The 19,717-nt window shown below is 41.2% G+C and overlaps 1 protein-coding gene across 10 annotated transcripts in view; it reads right to left on the bottom strand.

Moving 5' to 3' along the window:
• Positions 1–19,717, bottom strand: part of NAV2 (neuron navigator 2) — a 334,129-nt gene that overhangs the window by 116,453 nt on the left and 197,959 nt on the right. For all 10 annotated transcript variants that reach the window (XM_021401010.1, XM_021401011.1, XM_021401015.1 and 7 more), the window contains 3 exons: positions 18,074–18,146; positions 11,046–11,316; positions 6,486–6,643 (listed from right to left, as the gene is read on the bottom strand). In XM_021401010.1, coding sequence (XP_021256685.1) covers positions 6,486–6,643; positions 11,046–11,316; positions 18,074–18,146 — 502 coding nt within the window. The remainder of the gene's footprint in view (positions 1–6,485; positions 6,644–11,045; positions 11,317–18,073; positions 18,147–19,717) is intronic.

The following is a 19,717-nucleotide window of genomic DNA, read 5'->3' as shown; positions in this document are numbered from 1 at the left end:
TAGTTTAATGAGATTAATAGATTAACTATTAATCTCACTGAGATAGGTTAATAGATTAAATCCACCGTATCAAGCTCTTTCTTGAAGTTGCATGCTTCAATTTTCAAGTTTCATTCTTGATACCACCTCAAACACAATCCTTCTCCTTCCTGCTGTGGACAAGAAATAGGTTTTTTAATTCTAAACTGGAATTTTGGGGTATTTCTAATCTGGTGACCATATTAGACAGTTAAAGGGATATGGCAATGTGGAGCTTCAAGATATCTAACAACAAAAAATTCACATACTGACATAGAAACATCAAGCTCGTGTGGTGGTTTACATTCCTTAGAAGTGCTTTGGACAGGAGTTCAGTGGTGGCCTTGGCAGGTGGGCGATGCTTTTCATGCTGTAGTATGTTTGTGATGTTAAAGGACATCGAAGAATAACAGTAATCCGAAGGTATACTTACACATGCATGGACTAAATAACTTCTGACTATTCAGAAGTGAATTAAGAGGCCCCAGTTATATGAAGGGATTATGATGACATCTTCAACCACAAGCCTGTATGGCTCATTACTTCCCCGCAATCTAGAAATGCAATTAGAACCTAATGGCATTTTTCTTTTTATAAGAATAAAAGCCTGTAACAGCAATTACAGACATTAAAACACTCTGCTTAGAAGACTACTGCAATTATAAATGGCTAATCACAGAAAAGAAAAAAAAATTACCATAGCATGTTACTACTTTATGATGAGAGGGATATGGACACTGAAAGTCCCAGGAGTGTGAAAGGAATTTTCCATACAAATCGTGGCACTAACTCCAAAAAACAAGTTTCAGCCATCACATCCTAACCTCTAAAAAGGTGTCCATACAGGTGAAATGGGTGTCTAAGTAATCCTTCCTAGAGAAGAATCCTGGACAGCAACAAGGCAGCCTATCTTGACTTAAAGGTCTGTAATATGTCCTCGGAAAAGAAAACAAGCCCACACCTTCCATGTGAGTTATGGGAAGCTATTTCATAAATCACTGAAAGTTCTGTGTTTCAGCAAATCCGTATTCTAAGAGCTTTAGTGTACTATAAGCATCCGCTGATTTTTTGCTTTCATTTTAGAATGCCTTACTTGAGCTTTCCAGATTTGGCAGATTTCCAGAAAGGAACAGCCAAAGGTTTAGACAGACTGACTTAACGCTGCAAGATTTCAACAGCTTTCAAAACAAAATAAAATAAAATCACACTGCCTCCCTCTCATTTTACATGCATGAAGTCTGAGCATCCACTGTCAGTAGCTGTCAATTCGTACTACAGCTCAAGAGAAAGACTAGATGCATAATGCAAATCCTATTTTCATAGAGCACCCCAAAATCCCCAAAGAGCTATAGTATACCAGTATTTTATTATTTTGAATTATCTCTTAGCCTTCATTTATTGACCATTACATTGAAAATTAAACCATACGAAAATTGAATGAGACTGTCATTGAACAGTATTCCTGCTGTGGTAGTTACATCTAGTCATGTCACAGCATTCTCATCTGAATTAATCAATTGTTGCTTGTAAGACAAAGCTGAACTGGGTTTGCAGAGAGATCTCTCAACAAAGGTGTAGCTGAACTGCAGTATCTCAAAAAGTTTGTTACATTTGGCATCTCCCATGGCTGCTGCTCTCTTCTGAAAAGAAAGAAGTGAAAAAAGTGCTTTTGAAATACATGCATTAGCCACACTGGCCAGTGCACTCCTGGATGAAGGACAGGCCCATGGTTCTCACCAACCCTTCTATTTCCACCCTCTTACCTAGGAAGTAGCCCCAGTACACCACCTGCTGCTTCTTCTGTGCTCAAAGTTGACCACAGATGACTTCAGAAGCACACAGGGAGCAACGTGCAGCTTTATTCTAGGACTTCACACTCCAATTTCCTTCTGCATTTTCAAATGTCACCTGGCAAAATCAATTCAACTTGTGCAGGATGAGCAAAGCCCTGCAATGTTCCTTGTCTTTATGGTAGAACATCCCCCTCTTATCTGTACTCATTTGCTAAGAGTACACATGTATATCAGTGTGCATCCAAGAATTTGTTTTTATATAATGGTGTAAAAGTTTTAGATGTTACATAAATCCTTTCCCCAAGAAAGTCTCATCATTAGTTGACTAATGGAAACTTAAAATAATAATACATCTAGGTTATTTATTTTCCAGTAGCTAGCTATTCCTCCATGCTCCATTTACTGTCCTTTTCATTTCTGCTGTATTTCGTTTCAATTAATGCACTTTTGTTGCCACGAGACACAGAAGACTGACTAATAAGACAGTTCACATTTGGAGGGAAAGGCCACAGATGAATGAAAGCTGCAAATTACATCCTACTCTGCAAGAACCGATTCAGATGTAATTCACCAAAGGCTACCTTCTAGCAGGAAGTGATGGCTCATGCCAAAGCAGCCTGCCAAACCAGGCAAATTTCTTTTCCTCCCATTTCCTCTTCCAAAAACACAGAGCAACTGCTGTGTAAAGGGATCAAAATTACCAGAAGAGAGCTGACTGACACACAACATGGTCGTGTGAGTCTTATTTCCTTAGGCGAAATTCAGGATATGGGTCAGAAAGCTTGAATTGTCTCAGCAGTTTGACAATAAACTTGCCTGGCAACGTTACAATTAACGTAAAATAAGCCAAACATTTGTCAAGCCAACTGGTTTTGTTTCGCATGGATGCAAACCAACTTTGTGTCATGATTATATTTTTAAGTAAAGTTCAACTTACATAAGCCCTCCTTCTTATTTTTTTTCCTCCCTTCTCGTCAAGACCATAATTTATTACTGGCTTCATGGATTTACGACTCAGAACCAAAGTTCTGAGTACTTAATGCAATATACACAGGCCATCAACCTTGGAAAAAATAAAACAAACCCACACTCACCTCCCCCTTAAAAAAAAAACAAAAGAAAAAAAAAACTTTTTTTTTTCTGTCAGGCATTTGTAACACTCACAGGAAGCAGATTATCTTGCATGCTTCTTCAGTAACGATTTTATCTTTCTGAAGAGATGGATTACAATGAGGAATGAGTGTTCGCAGAACTGTCTGCCTAAAAGCAGTTGACAGTCAAGCTGACAAATTATTGTTATTTCTCTGCATGTGAAAGAGAGAGGAACGAGGCAGAACACCAGTGTGAAGATTTTTCTCTGAAACTGAAGAAAGTCAAGACTGAACCCAGTACTTGGCTTTCTTTATTTAGCAATCTCAGCAAACTGAGAGAAAGTCAAGAGAGTTCAAGTTCTCTCTTAAGCACGGCTGTAACTTGCCAGCTTGCTCTTTTAACTGGAAGCCAAATGTAATTCAGCTATGGAGATGAATATTACACGCTTAAGTCACAGCTAAATCGTTACTGTTTACAGGTAAGGAAGGTATTGAGTACCTTCCAAAAGCGTAAGCACGGATTCACCAAGTAGAGTGTTGCTACTTCATTAGCCTATTTTTGGATACAGCTGTGACAGTTAGTTTCTTCTTACACTAGGTCTGATCAGGGTGATTGAGAATGTCCCTGGAGGACTCCCTGAGTAGGATTTGTAGTGCACTCTGTTCTGCTGGGACAGCAGTGCTGCTGGTGCTAGCTGGACAGCTAATTCAGTGCTGGTTCGGTTGTGCACACATACTCCAAGGTTCCTCCTTCTGGAAATAGTGAAACACTGGCACAGGTTGCCCAGTGAGGTGGTGGATACCCAATCGCTGGAGACACCCAAGGTCAGGCTGAGCCAGGCTCTGAGCACCTGCTGGAGCTGTAGGTGTCCCTGTTCACTGCAGGGGAGTTGAGCTAGATGGCCTTTAAGGGTCCCTTCCAACTCAAACAATTCCATCATTCTACGATGCTCAAGACTCCAATGCTACCATTACAAGATGAGATTTGGACTGTAATTGCTACATAGGATAATATTCCAAAATCTAAAGACATTCAGAGACAGGACATGACGCTCTAGAGAAGGAAAAACACAATTTCCTCAAAAGAAACAAGCATGAAAACCATAGGCATTACCATTACTAGAAGTGATGCATGTATAACAAGGAGACTTGAGCCTGAAGGGCACTCTGCCAAGTCACTGCAAGAAGACACTACTGGAATGCAATACCGATCTATCTGTGTAAGTGCAATGATTTTGTTAAGGGTACTGAATTAGCTGCCAGACTAAGCCAATGATTTGACTCTAGCAGACTACAACAATTTGCTCCGTTTTCACCAGTCATACCCACCACAACTCTCCTGGAAAATTCTGCTTTACGCAGCTCAGAGCTACAAACTCAAGGTAATGAACGCTGTCAGATTATTAACTTACTGAATGGACACAAAGTCAGTAAATGTCATTGAAAAAATGACATAGTGCCACAGAGCATGGTACTTGCTATTTGCATTTCCAATGCACTGCCATAGACACAGTTTATATGCAACATTTATAAAAATATACCATGTTCCCACCTTCAAATATCCTATGCTGTATGATTCTTGAAATTAAATTTAAATTGTGTATTTTAAGCACCTCTGACAATAACGGATGAAAGGAAAACAAATGGAGCTATTTACCATGTGAAAACATTGAATAAATCTTCAGTGGTCATTTTCCGTTCCTGCCAAGCTACTCATCAAAACGTCTTATTTTTGGATTAATTTCCTACTCCCCCTTGTCTGTGTCTGGCAAAAAAAGGAAAAGCCCAATTCACCACTGCCAGCTCTTCATGAAGCTATTTTTTGTGCGTACCTTCAGGACATCAAGTCACAACCTCACTTCTAGTAGGGAAGGATTACCTCTTTTTCAAGCAAAGTCAGCTGTTTTTTTGTATTGTAAATGTTATCTTAACAGCATTCAAGAACCAAGTGTCTTCTTGCTGAAAGGATACTCCCTAAAACAGAGCAAGTTTTCAGATGTCCCAACCAACCAATGCTATTCAGACCCCATCACATGGTGACCTTTCCTAGTCCTTGACTGTCATATCAGGCTGAGCAGCTCAGAGCAACAGAGGCTTGGAGTACTACTAGAGACTTACATGTGAAATTAAATCCCTGTTTATAACTGACATTTCCATACATTTCCAACTGTCCGCCTACCACAGCATTCCCCACCAAACCATGTCCCTTAGTACAACTGATAGTACTGTATTCTGCAAGGACACAATTACAACTTATCATTTGGTTTCATGGCTGAGAAATTACTGTGTTTAACTGAAATCAGTCAGAATAGTGAATCTTAAAAGAAGCCACAACAGCAGCAAAAAAAACCATTTTGAAGTTGTAAATGCTGAAAAGCAATTGGGCTTGTGGAGTCACTTTTATGAAGGGAGAGTTATCGGGGGGATAAAACAGAGGTAAGTGGCACTGCTCTTAGCAATCATAGCATTTTCTTGTGAGAGGGACGGCTAGGACAGTGATAGAACCAATATGTTAAGTGAGAGCAAAAATATTAAAGATTTAACCTGGTATGAGGACCTACAGAATCAAAGAGAAAGTCTGTTCACACTGTTTTGAACAACTTTACAATCTGAATTTCTATGTAATGCTGCCAAGGAGCTAAGCTACTGTTACTTACTTTTAACAGTAAATAAAAGCAATCAAACTATTTTTTTCTACATCATACAGAGGAGGAGAACTAAATCTGAACGGCAATGCAAAGAATGTCCAGGCAGACATTCCTGCTTTTTAGATTTCAGGAGTAGTGAATTTTATGAACTAAAAACCTGGTAGGGGAATCTCTTTGTATGACAAGTTACCTAGAAAAATACAAAGGATTCTACAAGTTTAGAAATGATCTGATTATCTATACTGGAGTCAACCTAACAGTAATTTTTTTTAATCTCATCTCCATTTTTGAAATACTGTCAGTGCTCTGTTCCTTATTATAGTTCCAAAGAGGCTGATCAAGAATATATGAAATTACTAAAATGATTCCCATTAACTTAAATTAGATTGAGATTGAAATCCAAGCAAGACTTTCAGCAGGCAGTAACAGAAGCCAGCTCTAATGGGAGGAATGAGTTCCCCTTTCAAAGCATGCTTTAACTAAGTGGGAAGAAGTCAAACTGACCCGCACACTAAGACTTCGTGACTGCTACAACTTAACCTGTTTTTATCCAACTTTTAATCCTTTTTATTACAGATAGGTGTATATACAAGAAATGATCGGTCATCTAGAATATAACTGGCATGTATGTTTTTATATTTTTTCTTTGCCTGTTGTCTACTATGAGTATGATATCTTGTACCCAGTGTAATCGCAATAAAAATTTTCTGGCCTCAATCACATAGAAACTAAAAATTGACTTGGAGAATGGATCATTCATTTTAGAAGTGTGTGAGAAGAGTAAACATCAAGGGAAAGCTCTACAAGGAGCTGTGTTTGCAAAGAGCCACTGCGAGATAATCTAACAACTTCTCGAGTTTCATAGAAAATTCAACTTCCCCTGAATAAAACCACCATTCAGAAAAACCGAGGATGCAAACATTTCAAGCGCTTACCTTTTTCATTGCTACTTGTTGGGGCTGGAAGAAGAACTCCAGGCTTGGACTTGTCATAATTGTTAAAGCTCTGGCTGCGGCGATTGTTGGCACTGATAGAACCACGAGTTTTTGTCTCACTGCCTGCAGCGGACACCCTCGTGGTCGGGCCTGGGAGCCTGACGAAAGAATTACAGTAAGATTAGATATAAGAAAAAGCACTCTGAGAAAGAAACTATGGAATACCATGCAAAAGCTGAAAAGGATCAGTATCACTAACATATACTTCTAAGACCTTTGTCCTTATGAAAGAAAAAATGGAAAAATCATCCGAGATGAAAAATAAATAGCAGACAAGCTACAGTCTGAATTGCTTTATATTTAAAAAAAAAGAAAGAAACAAAACTGTTAATCAGATACTTTAACAGCTTTCCACGTGAGGTTTCAGCTCAAAAAAACTTCAGGATGCAGTTTGAAATTCCTCTCTAAGCTAATAGCAGATTTGGCAAACAGCAGCGTTGTTTTTAATGGACTCAATAGAGAATACACTAAGCTGCCTCCTCTCAGCGAGGTGAGATAATCAGACCCTCTCTATATATCTTTTTCTTATTCCATTAATGGGTCACTTCCCATAAATCTTGTGAATCAAAAATGGCTGCAGGAAATTCAGTGCAGTAATAGCACCAGTGTAAGGTTAAGGCTAAACAAAACACTACTGCTCTTAAAACAGATTGCTGAGCAGGGCTACGCTTATTTTGGAATTAACATGGGGAAGCACATTACATCCGTGCTCTGAGAGCTACAAAGCCTAATGGCCAAGCCCAGCAAAACATTACCTGGGTTTAATTTGCACACATTATATTGCACAAAATTTAAGTCCCCATTCTTAGAGCAACCACACTATACTGAGCAGGTATAAGTTTCTGCTTTAAATGGAAAGAGGATGGCAGCAAGCTGTTTCAGGGATGGATTTTCCAACATTGTATTTCCTCAATGTAGCCCATTTTGACAAGATTTAGTAAAAAAGTAGTCAGGATTCTGGAATTAGTAGACAGGAAAGGATACCTGTTGCACATTTTTCAGGCAAAAAGGGAAGGGGTAGAATTTTCTAAAAGTCTGACAGTTGGGAAAGCCATGGGCATTGCATCTCAAAATAACCTGTGTGCTTGAGTTCTTCAAAGTGAATGTTTATATACATGGCTTCTATGTCTGCACTGTGTTTTGTGTGCTCACGAGCATATACGTCTACGTTCGAAGTATATGCAACACGGAAAATTGAAAGGCTTGCTGGTTTCTCAAAATCCATACTTAAGGTAGTCAGGAGAACAACTCATTTTGAAAAGCAACAACATCACATTATAGGCTAAAAGACAGGACCAGTTCATGTCATATAAAGTAGCACTGAAAGGGTCTTCTCTGTGCTCTCTTTGTATTTTCTGTATGGTAGAATCTCCTGAAAATACAAAAGTCAATTTGTCTTAAACAACCTGCGCCAATAGTAGGCTGAAATGAAGAAGTCCCAGCTGTCAGAGGGAGGAGATGCAGCAGAGCAAATCCCTGCTGTGCCTCTGCGGGGGGGAGGGGGAAGAAGCCAGGAAGGTGACTGGCAGAGCTTCCAAAATTAACTGGCTTCTCAAAGTCCAGTGAAGAAATAGGAAAAGAAACACAAAGGAGAAGAACAGAAATGTCAGCAGCTGCATGCACATGCTTTCAAAGCTCAAAATGGGATCAAACATAAGGGCATCATTCGAATACAAAGCAAAAAAATAATTTACGGACTCAAAGCACCACAGACCTGGCACAGCACGTCATGGTTCTGAGGTTTACTTGGCTGAAGCCTTTGGGACAAGCCCTCCACTTAGCCAGGAAGAGAAGCCTCTTCCAACACTGGGGGGTGCTAGAAAGTTGGACTCGGCTGTACAAAGTGTAGCACCATGCCAAGGAGAACACCCCAGGGATGCTCCGTCCTGACCGCGCGGGAAAGAGCGGCAGTGGGGAAGGGAAGGAGCAACCTTCGTCACGGCTGCCACACTCTTCCTGAAAGCCTGGAACGCTGTTCATTAAGAGTTTGTTTTGCTGAGTAGGAAATGAGCTACAAACACACGAGATACCTCAGCTTTAAGCTTCTCAGAAGGACAAAACACTGCGGGCAGGGCCGAGTGGGGCAGCAAGGCCTGCAGGCCGGCAGGGCCTGTGCCAGGGTCAGGTGCCCATACAGGTTTTGCAAATCCGTCATATTTTAGAGGAATAAAAGCTCCCTGAACTGTGTGAGTGCTCAACAAGTGGCAAGTTGGTCAGACAATAGCGTCACTGCTGTTAAAAAACACATGGAGAAAGAAAAACCTTAAGAGCTAACAACAGCTCTTGAGGAAGATATCACTTCTCTCACACTTTTACCTGCAGTAACTGACTGATTTTAGCATGTATTTTTGGTGTTAGGCCAAGACATTTCACAGCAACATCTGTGACATCTAAAGCAAAATCTAGGTGCAGGGTGATGTTTCCAGCTTCTTGCTGCTAGAGAAAGGTACCGAGCCCAGGCTGTAACTGTGACCCAGAAAGAAGCACAGAATGTCAGAATGGTTTGGGTTGGAAGGGACCTTAGAGATCATCTAGTTCCAACCCCCCCCCTGCTATAGGCAGGGACATTCTGCTGACGACCCAGGGCAGCACTAGCCTGATGCTAGGTGTTTCAGTAATGCACAGCTACATGCAGCTCATACAGATGGGTGCAGAGGGGAGAGAACTCCCAGAACCATGTTTTGTTCTCAGAAACAAAAGCTCAAAAGGGTAAAAAAACAAAATCATTTTCTTGCAGGCCTAAATACATTCCACGCATTGAAAAACAGAAAGAGGTTAAAACTGGCCCAACACTTGCATGTTTCAGCTGCTGGTAAAATGCCTAGTTACAAACGAGGAGGCAAACGTTTTCAGCATGAACCCTAAGCATGCATTCAGGAATACTGCAAAAGGACTATTCATGCTTTGCAGAAGATGAAGAAATGCTAACCTAGAAGACTTTTTCTGACCAAGAGTGAATCGGATGATTTTGCTTTGAGATGAGTCCCTGGGAGATGCACTGTACGACAGGAAAGAAAAAGTGGAAGATAACATTGAGCAACAGCTTTGTGTTTTAAAGCCACTGAACTTAGTTACTAGCTGCAGGGAGGAGGGAGTTTATGCTCCTTGCCTAAGTATAACTTCAGGTCAAAACTGCCTAAAATCTGAAATCAACTGATTTTTATAGAGTAACGAAGATGCAGGTTTACATGCCAGCTCACATTTGGTTACTCTTCAGCTTCTCAGTTTTTTATTATCTATGATTTTCTTCAGAATCTGAGCAATTTCAGTTTAGAATACACTATGCATATTTATGTATTACGGTATCTCACACCTTCATGTTCAATATTTTTAAATTTCTTGAAACCCAGCACAAACCATACAATGGACTAAAAATACCAAAGCCATATTTAAATGATCCCATGCCTCTTGTTATGTTTTTTGATACAAAAGTCACAAAAATACGTTCAAATGCATCCTCATTTTACAATGACTATTTCCTGTACAAGTTTGTACATGCTGTAACAACATTATGCTTTTCAATTATGCAAATGATTGTTTCCAGTTAAAATGAGCATCATTCATTATGAAGAACATAGGAAAAACTCAAGGAAAACCCAAACAAGCTCTGAGTAGCATCTCTCTTGGAAGGTCTCACTTAATCTGTCTATATCCCTCACAAAGCAGCATGTAAGCTAGTGTTCATCTTAATGTGTTATTTTAACACAAATCAGCCTTAACTTAATTTGTGATGGTTTGAAACAAATAAGCCTTCACCGGTAACTGCGCAAACATGACTTCAGCCTTTCATCCTGCCCACTAATTCCCACTAAAATGTTCACTCTCTTCACAGGGGTCAGATAAGCAGACGGCTGCAATTGTAATTACAGTGCTGCTGCCTTCATAAGTGGCTTTTATTTTAACCTGCAAAGAGCTCCGGTAGGACTGAAAACATTTAAGGCACAAAGAGTCCTTCTGTTCTGATCTAGCAGAGCCAGCAAACACCAACAGAGACATTTTTCTCACGTAAGCCAGAAACTTATTATTTGTGACCAATAAGCCTTGATTTGATTTTGACTATCACCAGCTGTGATGAGTTCTATTTCTTTTACCATGGTTAGAGCCTTCTATTTCTTAGTGAGGAATAATATTCTTGTAAACTGAGAACTCTAAGTTGGCCTTCACGTGTCCAAAGTATGCTCTGTAACAGCAATAACATCACACGCTTTGAGAGTGGAAAGAAACAAAAATGAATAATGAGAAGAATGCCCTTATAAAACACTGTGGTCTTGCTGGTATTCAACACCCATTGAACTGAGTATTTCTAACACAGAGAACATATTTAAGCACGTGTTTTGATTTCCAGAGGTGTGAAGCCAACTGCTACCCAGCATTCTGCTTCCAACACACACCTCGTTCCGGAGGAGAACTAAAGAAAGCAGTTTCTTTGGCTTCTGAAGACCTTTAGGAAGAAAAAGAAGCAAACAATGAAAAGACCAACTTAAAAGGAAATTTCCTCACCTTGACTGCATTTCTGGTTGTGCTTTGAACGGATGCTGTGCAGCTTGCTGGGGCTGTTGGCACTGAGTTTGGAGCGAAGCTGGCACCTGTTGCTGCTGCTGTGGCCCAGCCTGGCCCTGAGGTGGAGGCCCTGCTTGCTGGGACGCAGAGGGAGCTGGCTGGGACAGATGGTGCTGTGCTGGCTGCTTCTGTGGCTGCTGCTGCTGTTGCTTGTATCGAGACAAACTGAAGAAAAGGCCCAAGATGGCCTTTAGATTCCCATTCCGGATTTCTGTAAGGTAATATTCAAAAGTCACTCATCAGCCACCGGTGGTTGTTTCTTTCTGACAGAGCAGTGGGTTGGCCACTGCACCCTTCATAATACCATCAGGACTCAGTTCCTTTAGGATATGACAGAATTCTGCAAATCCCACTGGCACTGCAGCTGACTACCAGTGAGCCAAACTCCAAATAAATAACTGATTTCTCCCCTGCAATGATGGCAACGGACGTCTGCCATTTCTGCTGTTTTCTGCATGTTAGCACCACTGTGCTTAAAAAGGTAATTCCTTTAAATAGTTCCTTTAAAGTAACTACAACAAACCAACAACACAACAAATGTATTAACGACATCACGCTGTAAATAATTTCATACTCTTATATTTGCACGAGGAGGTGAAACCACTCAGTGATCACACTGCATCGTACCACTTCTGGAATACCAGCCTAACTGCTTCCATAAAGATCTGGTGCAACTTACATGACAGAAAATATTGTTACTGTGCAAGATTGCTGGAACAATGTTTGGCTCAAAGCTTGCTCAGCGGCACCCATCCAAGGTCACCTCCTCTAATAACTGGAACGAGACACCTCTCTCAGACACTTTTCACCTCATCTTTTCTGTCTAACATGCTTCTGTTCTCAACCCTGAGCCCTTTACCCAGCAAATATCTAGCTCACTCTTAGTCTTAAGAGTTTGCTCCACTTTCTATCCTAGCTTCCAGCTTTGGCCTCCTTGCCTTCTTAAATCTCAATCTACTTTTCCTTCCTAGCAGCTAATCTCATTTGCTTGCTTCCTTCTTTTTGTCCTGGCCCATATTCATCTCCCTGGTCACTCTTAACCCTTTTCCACGTGGTCCTGGTCATCACCCAGACCCAGGGTATTCCCCTTCCCTCCTCTCTGACTTGATTTCTCCTCCCACAGCCCAGCACCTCCACCAGTGCTCTCTGCCACCACGACCCCACTCTCTTGTTTACATGAATATCAGTCCCAGGGCCCTTGAGAAGACATTCCCTGCCTTCCTTTGTTTCCTTAGCCAAATTTGTCTCTTCCTGGGCAGTGGGATCCCAATGAATACTGATTGCTTCCCTTGTTCCCAGTCCACTCCTGCTCTTGTGCAGGGTCAAGCCCCAAACCAGACTCCTCCCATGGGCACTGACATGAGGCACTTTGCTTGTCTAATCTGCCTGTGTTTGGCTAGGGAGGACATGGCATGGAAGGAGACAACAAAGCAAAATAGACACAAAAGGCAGCAAAGCACAGCAAAAAGGATCTTATCTTCAGAAAAGAACTCAGTTTACTGATGGAATTGTCAGGAAAGTATCACTTAATCATGGGCCAGAGCATAACCAAACAGACCCAGCAGCACTGGGAAGCTTAACTGCACAAGCATAGGCCTGGAGATAAAAGGAACTGCAATGAGCCTACATGCTCAGACTTAGCAAAACTCCACGCAACTGGAAACAAGGTCCTGATTTCAATGTGAAGTGAGAGGTGACTAAAACAACAACCCCACCTAAAACCCGTACCTTTCTGTGGCCGTGCATCGGAAGAGAAACCTGCTTGTGGCGTAACCGAGGTGACAAAAAAAATAACCAGCAGAAGGCCACGTTTAACGAGTTTCAAAAGCAGCAGCCTCTCTCCCTCCAGCTTTTGAGTAACCTATTTCAAACCAGACTTTTAAAGGCAGTTCTCTTATCTCGATGACAGACTGAGGGAATTCACCTGGCAGCTTGCCCCTGCCCTTTGCACAAAAAGAGAACTTCAGCCCCACTGTGCCCTGCAGTCCGGATCTGCTTCCTGCCTCCCGTCCCCTCCTGCCATGCGTCAGCTCAAACACGTACAGCAACCTAGAAAAGGACAAGCACATCCCCCCTCATTTTAAATCTGGAGCCCAAAGGACCGCTTTTGCGTATTTTGAACATTCCAGATATTTTAGAAGAAATTTGGTTTTGAAGGGAATCCAGGCAAATCCACCCTTTGGAAATTTCCATGCTGAAATATCTCTGTTGCTGCTCGTTTCACCTGCAGCGTAACTAGGGAGCTTGCCAATCATCTGCCTCTTTCTTCACTGGGTTCGGTGGGAACTGAAAAAAATCATCAGTTCAAGACAAAAAAAAAAAAAAGTGTGTTGGATCAACTGGTAGAGAAATGTCCTTAGTCTGATCCCTCTAACACTTGCAAATGAAATTTCTGCAAATCATAAGCTAATTACATACAAAACACAGATCAAAGCAAACTAATGAGGAAGGACAAAAACAGTCTATCACTGTTATTTAGTCATGAGCTTATTTTGTGTTTGATTCTGTAAAGCATGTGGCACTAGAAAATATAGAACTAGTTTACAGAGGAGTACAAATTAAGAACCGCTGCATGCTCCTCAGCTTGCATCTCTCCTGCCAGAAAATGGGGCTGCCTTATGTATATGTTTTTCAAGCCTAGAGACAGTGAATGTGAGCGTTTTGCACAAGCCACTGACGGTTGAGCACTGAGGAATTCTGCATGCAGTCCCCACCAACCTGTCTTCATTCTCAGGTGAGACACGATGGTCTGCTAAACAGAAGTTTAAAAAATGAAAATAGCAGGAAATTCTGTCCACAGGGGAAGGAAAAAGCCAGAATCAGGTCTGAATTGAAGACAAAATTCTGAGAAGGACACCCCACAAACAAAAAGTCTGGACAGAACTTAAGCCAGAGATGCTAAACAAATAAATAATTTGTCAACCCAAAGGAATCTTAGCAATACACAGGCTTGGTGCGGCAGAATCAAAATCTGGCAACCTTTAAGTGCCCTCTCAGGTGTGTGTCAAATAGCACTGTGGGGTGTCTGTGCTGTGGAAGCAAAAATGCCAGCTGCAATGGGCTGCCCAGGGAGGTGATGCAGTCACTGTCCCTGGAGGTGTTCAAGAAGTGTCTAGATGTGGTACACAGGGTTTAGTGGGGAAATACTGGTGGTAGGGGGATGGTCAGACTAGATGCTCTTGGAGGTCTTTTCCAACCTTGGTGAGTCTATGATTCCAGAAAGGAACTAAAATGGATTTATTAAAATACTGCAGAGTGTATACACTGAAACCCATTTACCTTCAGAAGCACGAATTTAATTTCAGAGGCAAAAGCCTAAGTTCAATAGTGGTAGTTCCAAAGTCTAGCAAACTGTTTTCTTTCATTGCTTTATGGTTTGATGATCTGCTCAGCTGATGGTTATCCAGCTAATCTGTTACCCAGAGGAGGTGTGAATTCAGTTTGAGTTTCTACTGCATGTTTATCTTCAAAATCTTAGCACTGAGGAAACTGCATGTGAAGCAAGAGTAGCTGGGCAGCAGCAGTTCTAGGAGCCTTGAACCCAGCTGTGTGCAGGAACAACAAAAGAAAGGAAAAGCAGCAGCAAGGGGAGAAAAGGACTCTCCAGCATCTCCGTATTTCATTTTATCCACTATGAATAAAGATTTTAGAATGTAAAATCTTTGCAAAGAGAATGCCCTTCTGGATCCATGCTGCTGGGGCAGAGGGTCTATCTCTAGCATACTAAGGTCATCATTAGAGATTGCATCTTCACTGCCTAAATCTATAAACACACTATGCCTGTGTCACACCAGAAGGGTATTACGCACGAAGTGTGTTTCAACACTCAGGAGTCAACTTCCCTCCATACTAACTGCTGAAAAATGCATATTCTCAAGCGACTCAGGAGAGGCATCAATGTTTATTTCCATTTGGAAGCAATCACAGTCTTGTACCCCCTCCTAGATGAGGATCTGCTGGTGGGGTAAACACACACATTTACAGTTGACCTAGCAGGTCTTGGCAACTTGCACAGAAACACTAGCTTGCTTGGTTACAGCACTCTTAATTTTAAGTGATTCTGTGTTCCCTAGTTCAGTTTTCCTCTTCTTCCTCAGCACAGCTGAGGGTGGGCTCTCCAAATTTTCTTGCAAAATTCCAGACTTTTAACTTCATTTTACAAAAAGTGCTCCTTCTCTCCCCTCTCTTTAGCCATCATTCTTTTCCTTCAGCGTTAGTGGTAGAGCCAGTAAATGTTCTCATTCTTATGTTGGCAGCAAACATTACTGGTCTCTTCCCAGCTTCCGTATCATTTAATATGTTAATTCCTAGAAAGAGGAAAATGTGACAGCATGAAAGAGAGAAAGAAAGAGAAAATCAGCAGAAGCCACAGGATAACCAACATCCTGCTGAGTCTGACTTGTGATTTGGCAGGACAGCAATGAACATTAAACACGGTGTCTGTTCCCCAGTGTGGACAGTACACTGCCAGCTTAGCACACTGACAGTTTTCTCATCAGCTCATCTTCTAGCTAATGTGAAATAGGTAACATTTTTACCCTACTTACTTACCACATCAAGATTAAAATTGGTTTTTACTGTGGACTCAAAGCCGCATTTTCTGTTTAATCGTTTCCTGAGAAGTTTTAGCTCACACCTTCTTTTCTCGACTTGAGAATTCAGACTGGAACAGAACTATCTCAGCACAGAATGCAGGCAGTGCTTGGGCCGACCATGCCAAAGCTTCTCTTGGGAGGAAAAGATTTATTGCGGGCGTTCTGACCCAGCTGAAGGCCAGCTAACATCCAGCCAGCTCTTCTACTATGGTGATAACATCAGGTTACAGTAACACACACCAAATAGCTGCTAGTTTGCCTTCTACGCTTACACACCATCACAAACTTGGTGAAATGAAATTTAAAATACACACGTTCAAGTGGCTGGTAGGATCTCACAGACCCAGATAACGCAGGGTTGTCCTTTAGAGGACAGCAATTCTTTCTTTCAGCTATTTTCCAAATTGCCAAAATGTAATTTTTAGTTATCATTTTTAATAACTGATTAAAAAAAAAAAAGGATTTCATTTTCTTTCATTTTTAAATACATTTTACAAGTACTCCAAAAATAACATACATATGTACATGATGGTTTCACCATGAAGTTCATCCACAGTGGTCATCTGGTTGTACATTTCATAAAAAGCACTCACTGTCAGTGAGGGAAAGCTGGGCTCAGAGAAGACTTGGAATCATCGGCAGAAAGCATACAGCTCAGATTAATAAAGAAGAAGGCTCAGATTAAGAACGAAAACAAACTCAAGAGAAAATAGCGCTAAACTACACAGAATAATATTAAATCTAAATTAAGTACGAACAATATTTTCATCTGCCTGAACGTCCATTTTGTGAAACAAATGTGGAAGCAGCAATTTGTCAGCACTAAAATTACCATTAAAATGTTTTGATACAAGCAGGACTAATACTAAACACGTTCCATCACCAACTACCGTACATTACATTTTCAGGGGGCAAAAAAAAGTCCATTATTTAGGAATAAAGAAATAAACTTTACTCCACAAGGGGAATTCCTTCCCTCAGCATTCAGCAAATGCAAAATGCTCACCTTGTCTCCAGTCCTTAACCCCACGTCCACGAGTGCTCACGGGCACTGACAACAGGACAGCCGAGGCCAGGTGAGGGAGGATCCTCTCTTCCAACAGAGAAGACCCTCAGGTCTTTTCAAAACCCTGTACACGATCTGTAAGGCTATCTATCATTCACCCTTCCTTTTTTTGTTCCACTTTTAATGGAGGAAAGCTGTGTTATAGTTGTGATTGTATAAGAATATGCAAAGTTTACCAGCAGAAGACTTTAGACCATCTAGAAAAATTAAAGATGTGTGGTTTGGAGCACAGAAATTGTTTCTGGCCTCTGAGTATGAACAGCTGCCTATTTTTCTATTTACACTAACTATTCGAACAAGATGCATTAGCTTGCCTGCTGACCTGGGTCTGGCTGAGGTGCAGTTCATTTTCTTCCTGCCAGCTCCCGGTGCTGTGTTATGGACTGGTGACCAAATAGCTTCCGCTATTGCTGAGCAGCACCTGCACAGTGTCAAGGCTCTCTTTTCCTCACCTCACGGAGGCTGGAGGTTGAGAAGAAGCTCGGAAGGGACACAGCTGACCCCAGCTGACCAAAGGGAGATTCCTTTGGCAACATCATGCTCAGCAACAAAAAGTGGGGCAGAGGGGATGCACTCATCTCTCAGGAGAAGGTGTCATACATACATCGAAAGCTGGCTGAACTACCAAACCCAGCTGCTTTTGCAGCATACATAAACGCAATCAGAGGTGAAAGCTGATGATGAGAATTAGGGAAATGTGTTCGATCTTTTAATGAGACAGTGGTTAAACAGCTTCTGAGCCACCAGGCACCTGACATACACTGTGTACTGAGAGGGAAGAATATCACACACAGGGTCATTTTCTGGTTTTAGAAAATTCTGGTGCTCTTTGTAAGCAAAAGCCATTACCTCAAGGTCAGTACCTCTTCTGTCCTTTTTTGTTTGGGTTATTTGTTGGTGGTTTGGAAGCCAACTTCTAAACACCTCAAAGGTAACTAAATAGTTGAAGAATGGTTCAGAAACTTCTCTCTCAACAGACAGAAAATCCCCAACAGTTTTAAATACACATAAAATCTATGCTCTGATCAGCACACCAATTATAGAACTGAGATGAAAACCCCTCCGCTTTTTAATAGATGTACACGAAGATGCAAAAATAATTATTTTAATTTAGTAACAAGTCAGCCGCATGGAGATTAGATGCGTATTTTACTTACCTTTCATACTGAGATGGTGGGGAAAAAAAGGAGTAAAAACCTTTAATTATCTGCATTTTGTTCTCCATTCCATGGCACGTGCGGATTACAAACACAAGCAGCAATTTCAGTTTGTTACTAAATGAAGTTTTAAAGCAGGCATTGACTCACCTTCCGCTGACAGCCCCTGTATGTTAATTCCCTTAGCAGCCAGGAAACTCAGGCATGCATCTATGTTTTCAATCTATTCGACAGCAACAATAACAAAAAAAAAAAAGGAGACACAAAAGAATATGCATTGTAATAATCGTTTACTTTAATTTCCCGCCACCCTTTATTGCACTCAGTCTTCGTATCACACAAAAAGTCCCTTTGCTCATGTTGTGGAAACCGTAACAATATGATATCTCTAAGGTTACTAAGGTCCTACACCAGTGGAGTATTACTTAGCTCTGAACAATTTGTATGTGAATGAAGCACGTTATTTAACGCTGTAACCAGGAAAGATTATCACTATCTGTCTCATTAAAAGGACAAGGATGTTATGCCAGGATTTTTAACCTACAACAAGTACAACGAACGTGAAACTGAAAATAAACATGGAAGCCACATTTGCTTGAGAAGGCAGATTGCCACTTGCTCTTAAGTTGACAGCTGGCAGAAGTTTCCAGCCACAAAAGCAGTCAAATATAAAAACTGTAACTGGAAACCCCAAATGGAATCCAAAAAATGTTTACCCACAGCATTCTCTGCAGGTCAGAAATGACAGACAACCCCGGCCTCTCACTGTGGGGCATATCCTGCCCTTCAGAGAGATGGTACAACTAACGGCACTAAACTGCATGGGATAAAATGGATTTTGATCAGACAGTATCTGCACAATGGTTCTGCACTTCAGTGACTACAGTTGCTACATGCGGACTGGATTACATCCAACTTCATAAAGTGAAGGCCAGGAAGGTTGGGAGAGTTGGGTGTTTTTCCCCTGTATCTCAGCATCACTGCAGAGATCTAGCTTTAGCTTCATAACCAACTTCGCACTGAGCCCTGCTGTAGTGTCAAACAACACAGAGAGATGCCAGCCCCCCCCTCAGACCAAAGCACTTCAATCAGAAACCTAATTTTGGGCACCTATAGAACTCACACCAGAAAAACCAAAACCAACAAAAAAGTCCCCACAATATTTTAGAAAATACTGTGCATCGCACGTGAGGTGTCACATTGGTCTTTCAGACAATAACTTTTGCCATGCAACTATCTTTTTGCCCTGAAGTTTTAAGACACATAAAGGAATTGGAAAAACCCTGTTTCCAGATTAGCTCTTGCTGCACTTGAAAAAAAGGCAAAAACGAGGCTAAGCTGCCAGCACCTGACCTGCACTTCCTGTCCTTCTCTAAGTAATAAGAAAATAATTAAATAAAAAGTACAAGGGAATCTGTCAGAAAACCTCCAGCATGGATTTCTCTCAGGGTAGTTTCATTTACTGCTTGTAACAGTAAAAACATTCTGTTCTATCAGGGCAAGAAAAAGTTACTGGCATGACAAAACTGGGAGTTGAACAGTTCTAAACACGGTGATGTAACGAGGTTGGTAGAAGTTTGCAATGCACTTTGGAAATAGACTGCCAAAACCAAACATATACCAGGTAAGAGATGGCCTGCAATGTTCAGATCTGAAAGTTTATAGCAGGGTGTAGGTCCAAAGGTTCATTTATCCACAGTTCAGCACTTGCCAGCAGTCTGACTGTTTTAGTTTCCTTCCTCAATGCTCAACCACCCTTTCAGGTTTTCAGCACAGCTCTTTTATTGAGGTGAC

The sequence above is a fragment of the Numida meleagris genome, chromosome 6 (assembly GCF_002078875.1).
Source record: "Numida meleagris isolate 19003 breed g44 Domestic line chromosome 6, NumMel1.0, whole genome shotgun sequence".
NCBI lineage: Eukaryota > Metazoa > Chordata > Aves > Galliformes > Numididae > Numida > Numida meleagris.
This window is presented reverse-complemented; position numbering and strand designations above follow the sequence as displayed.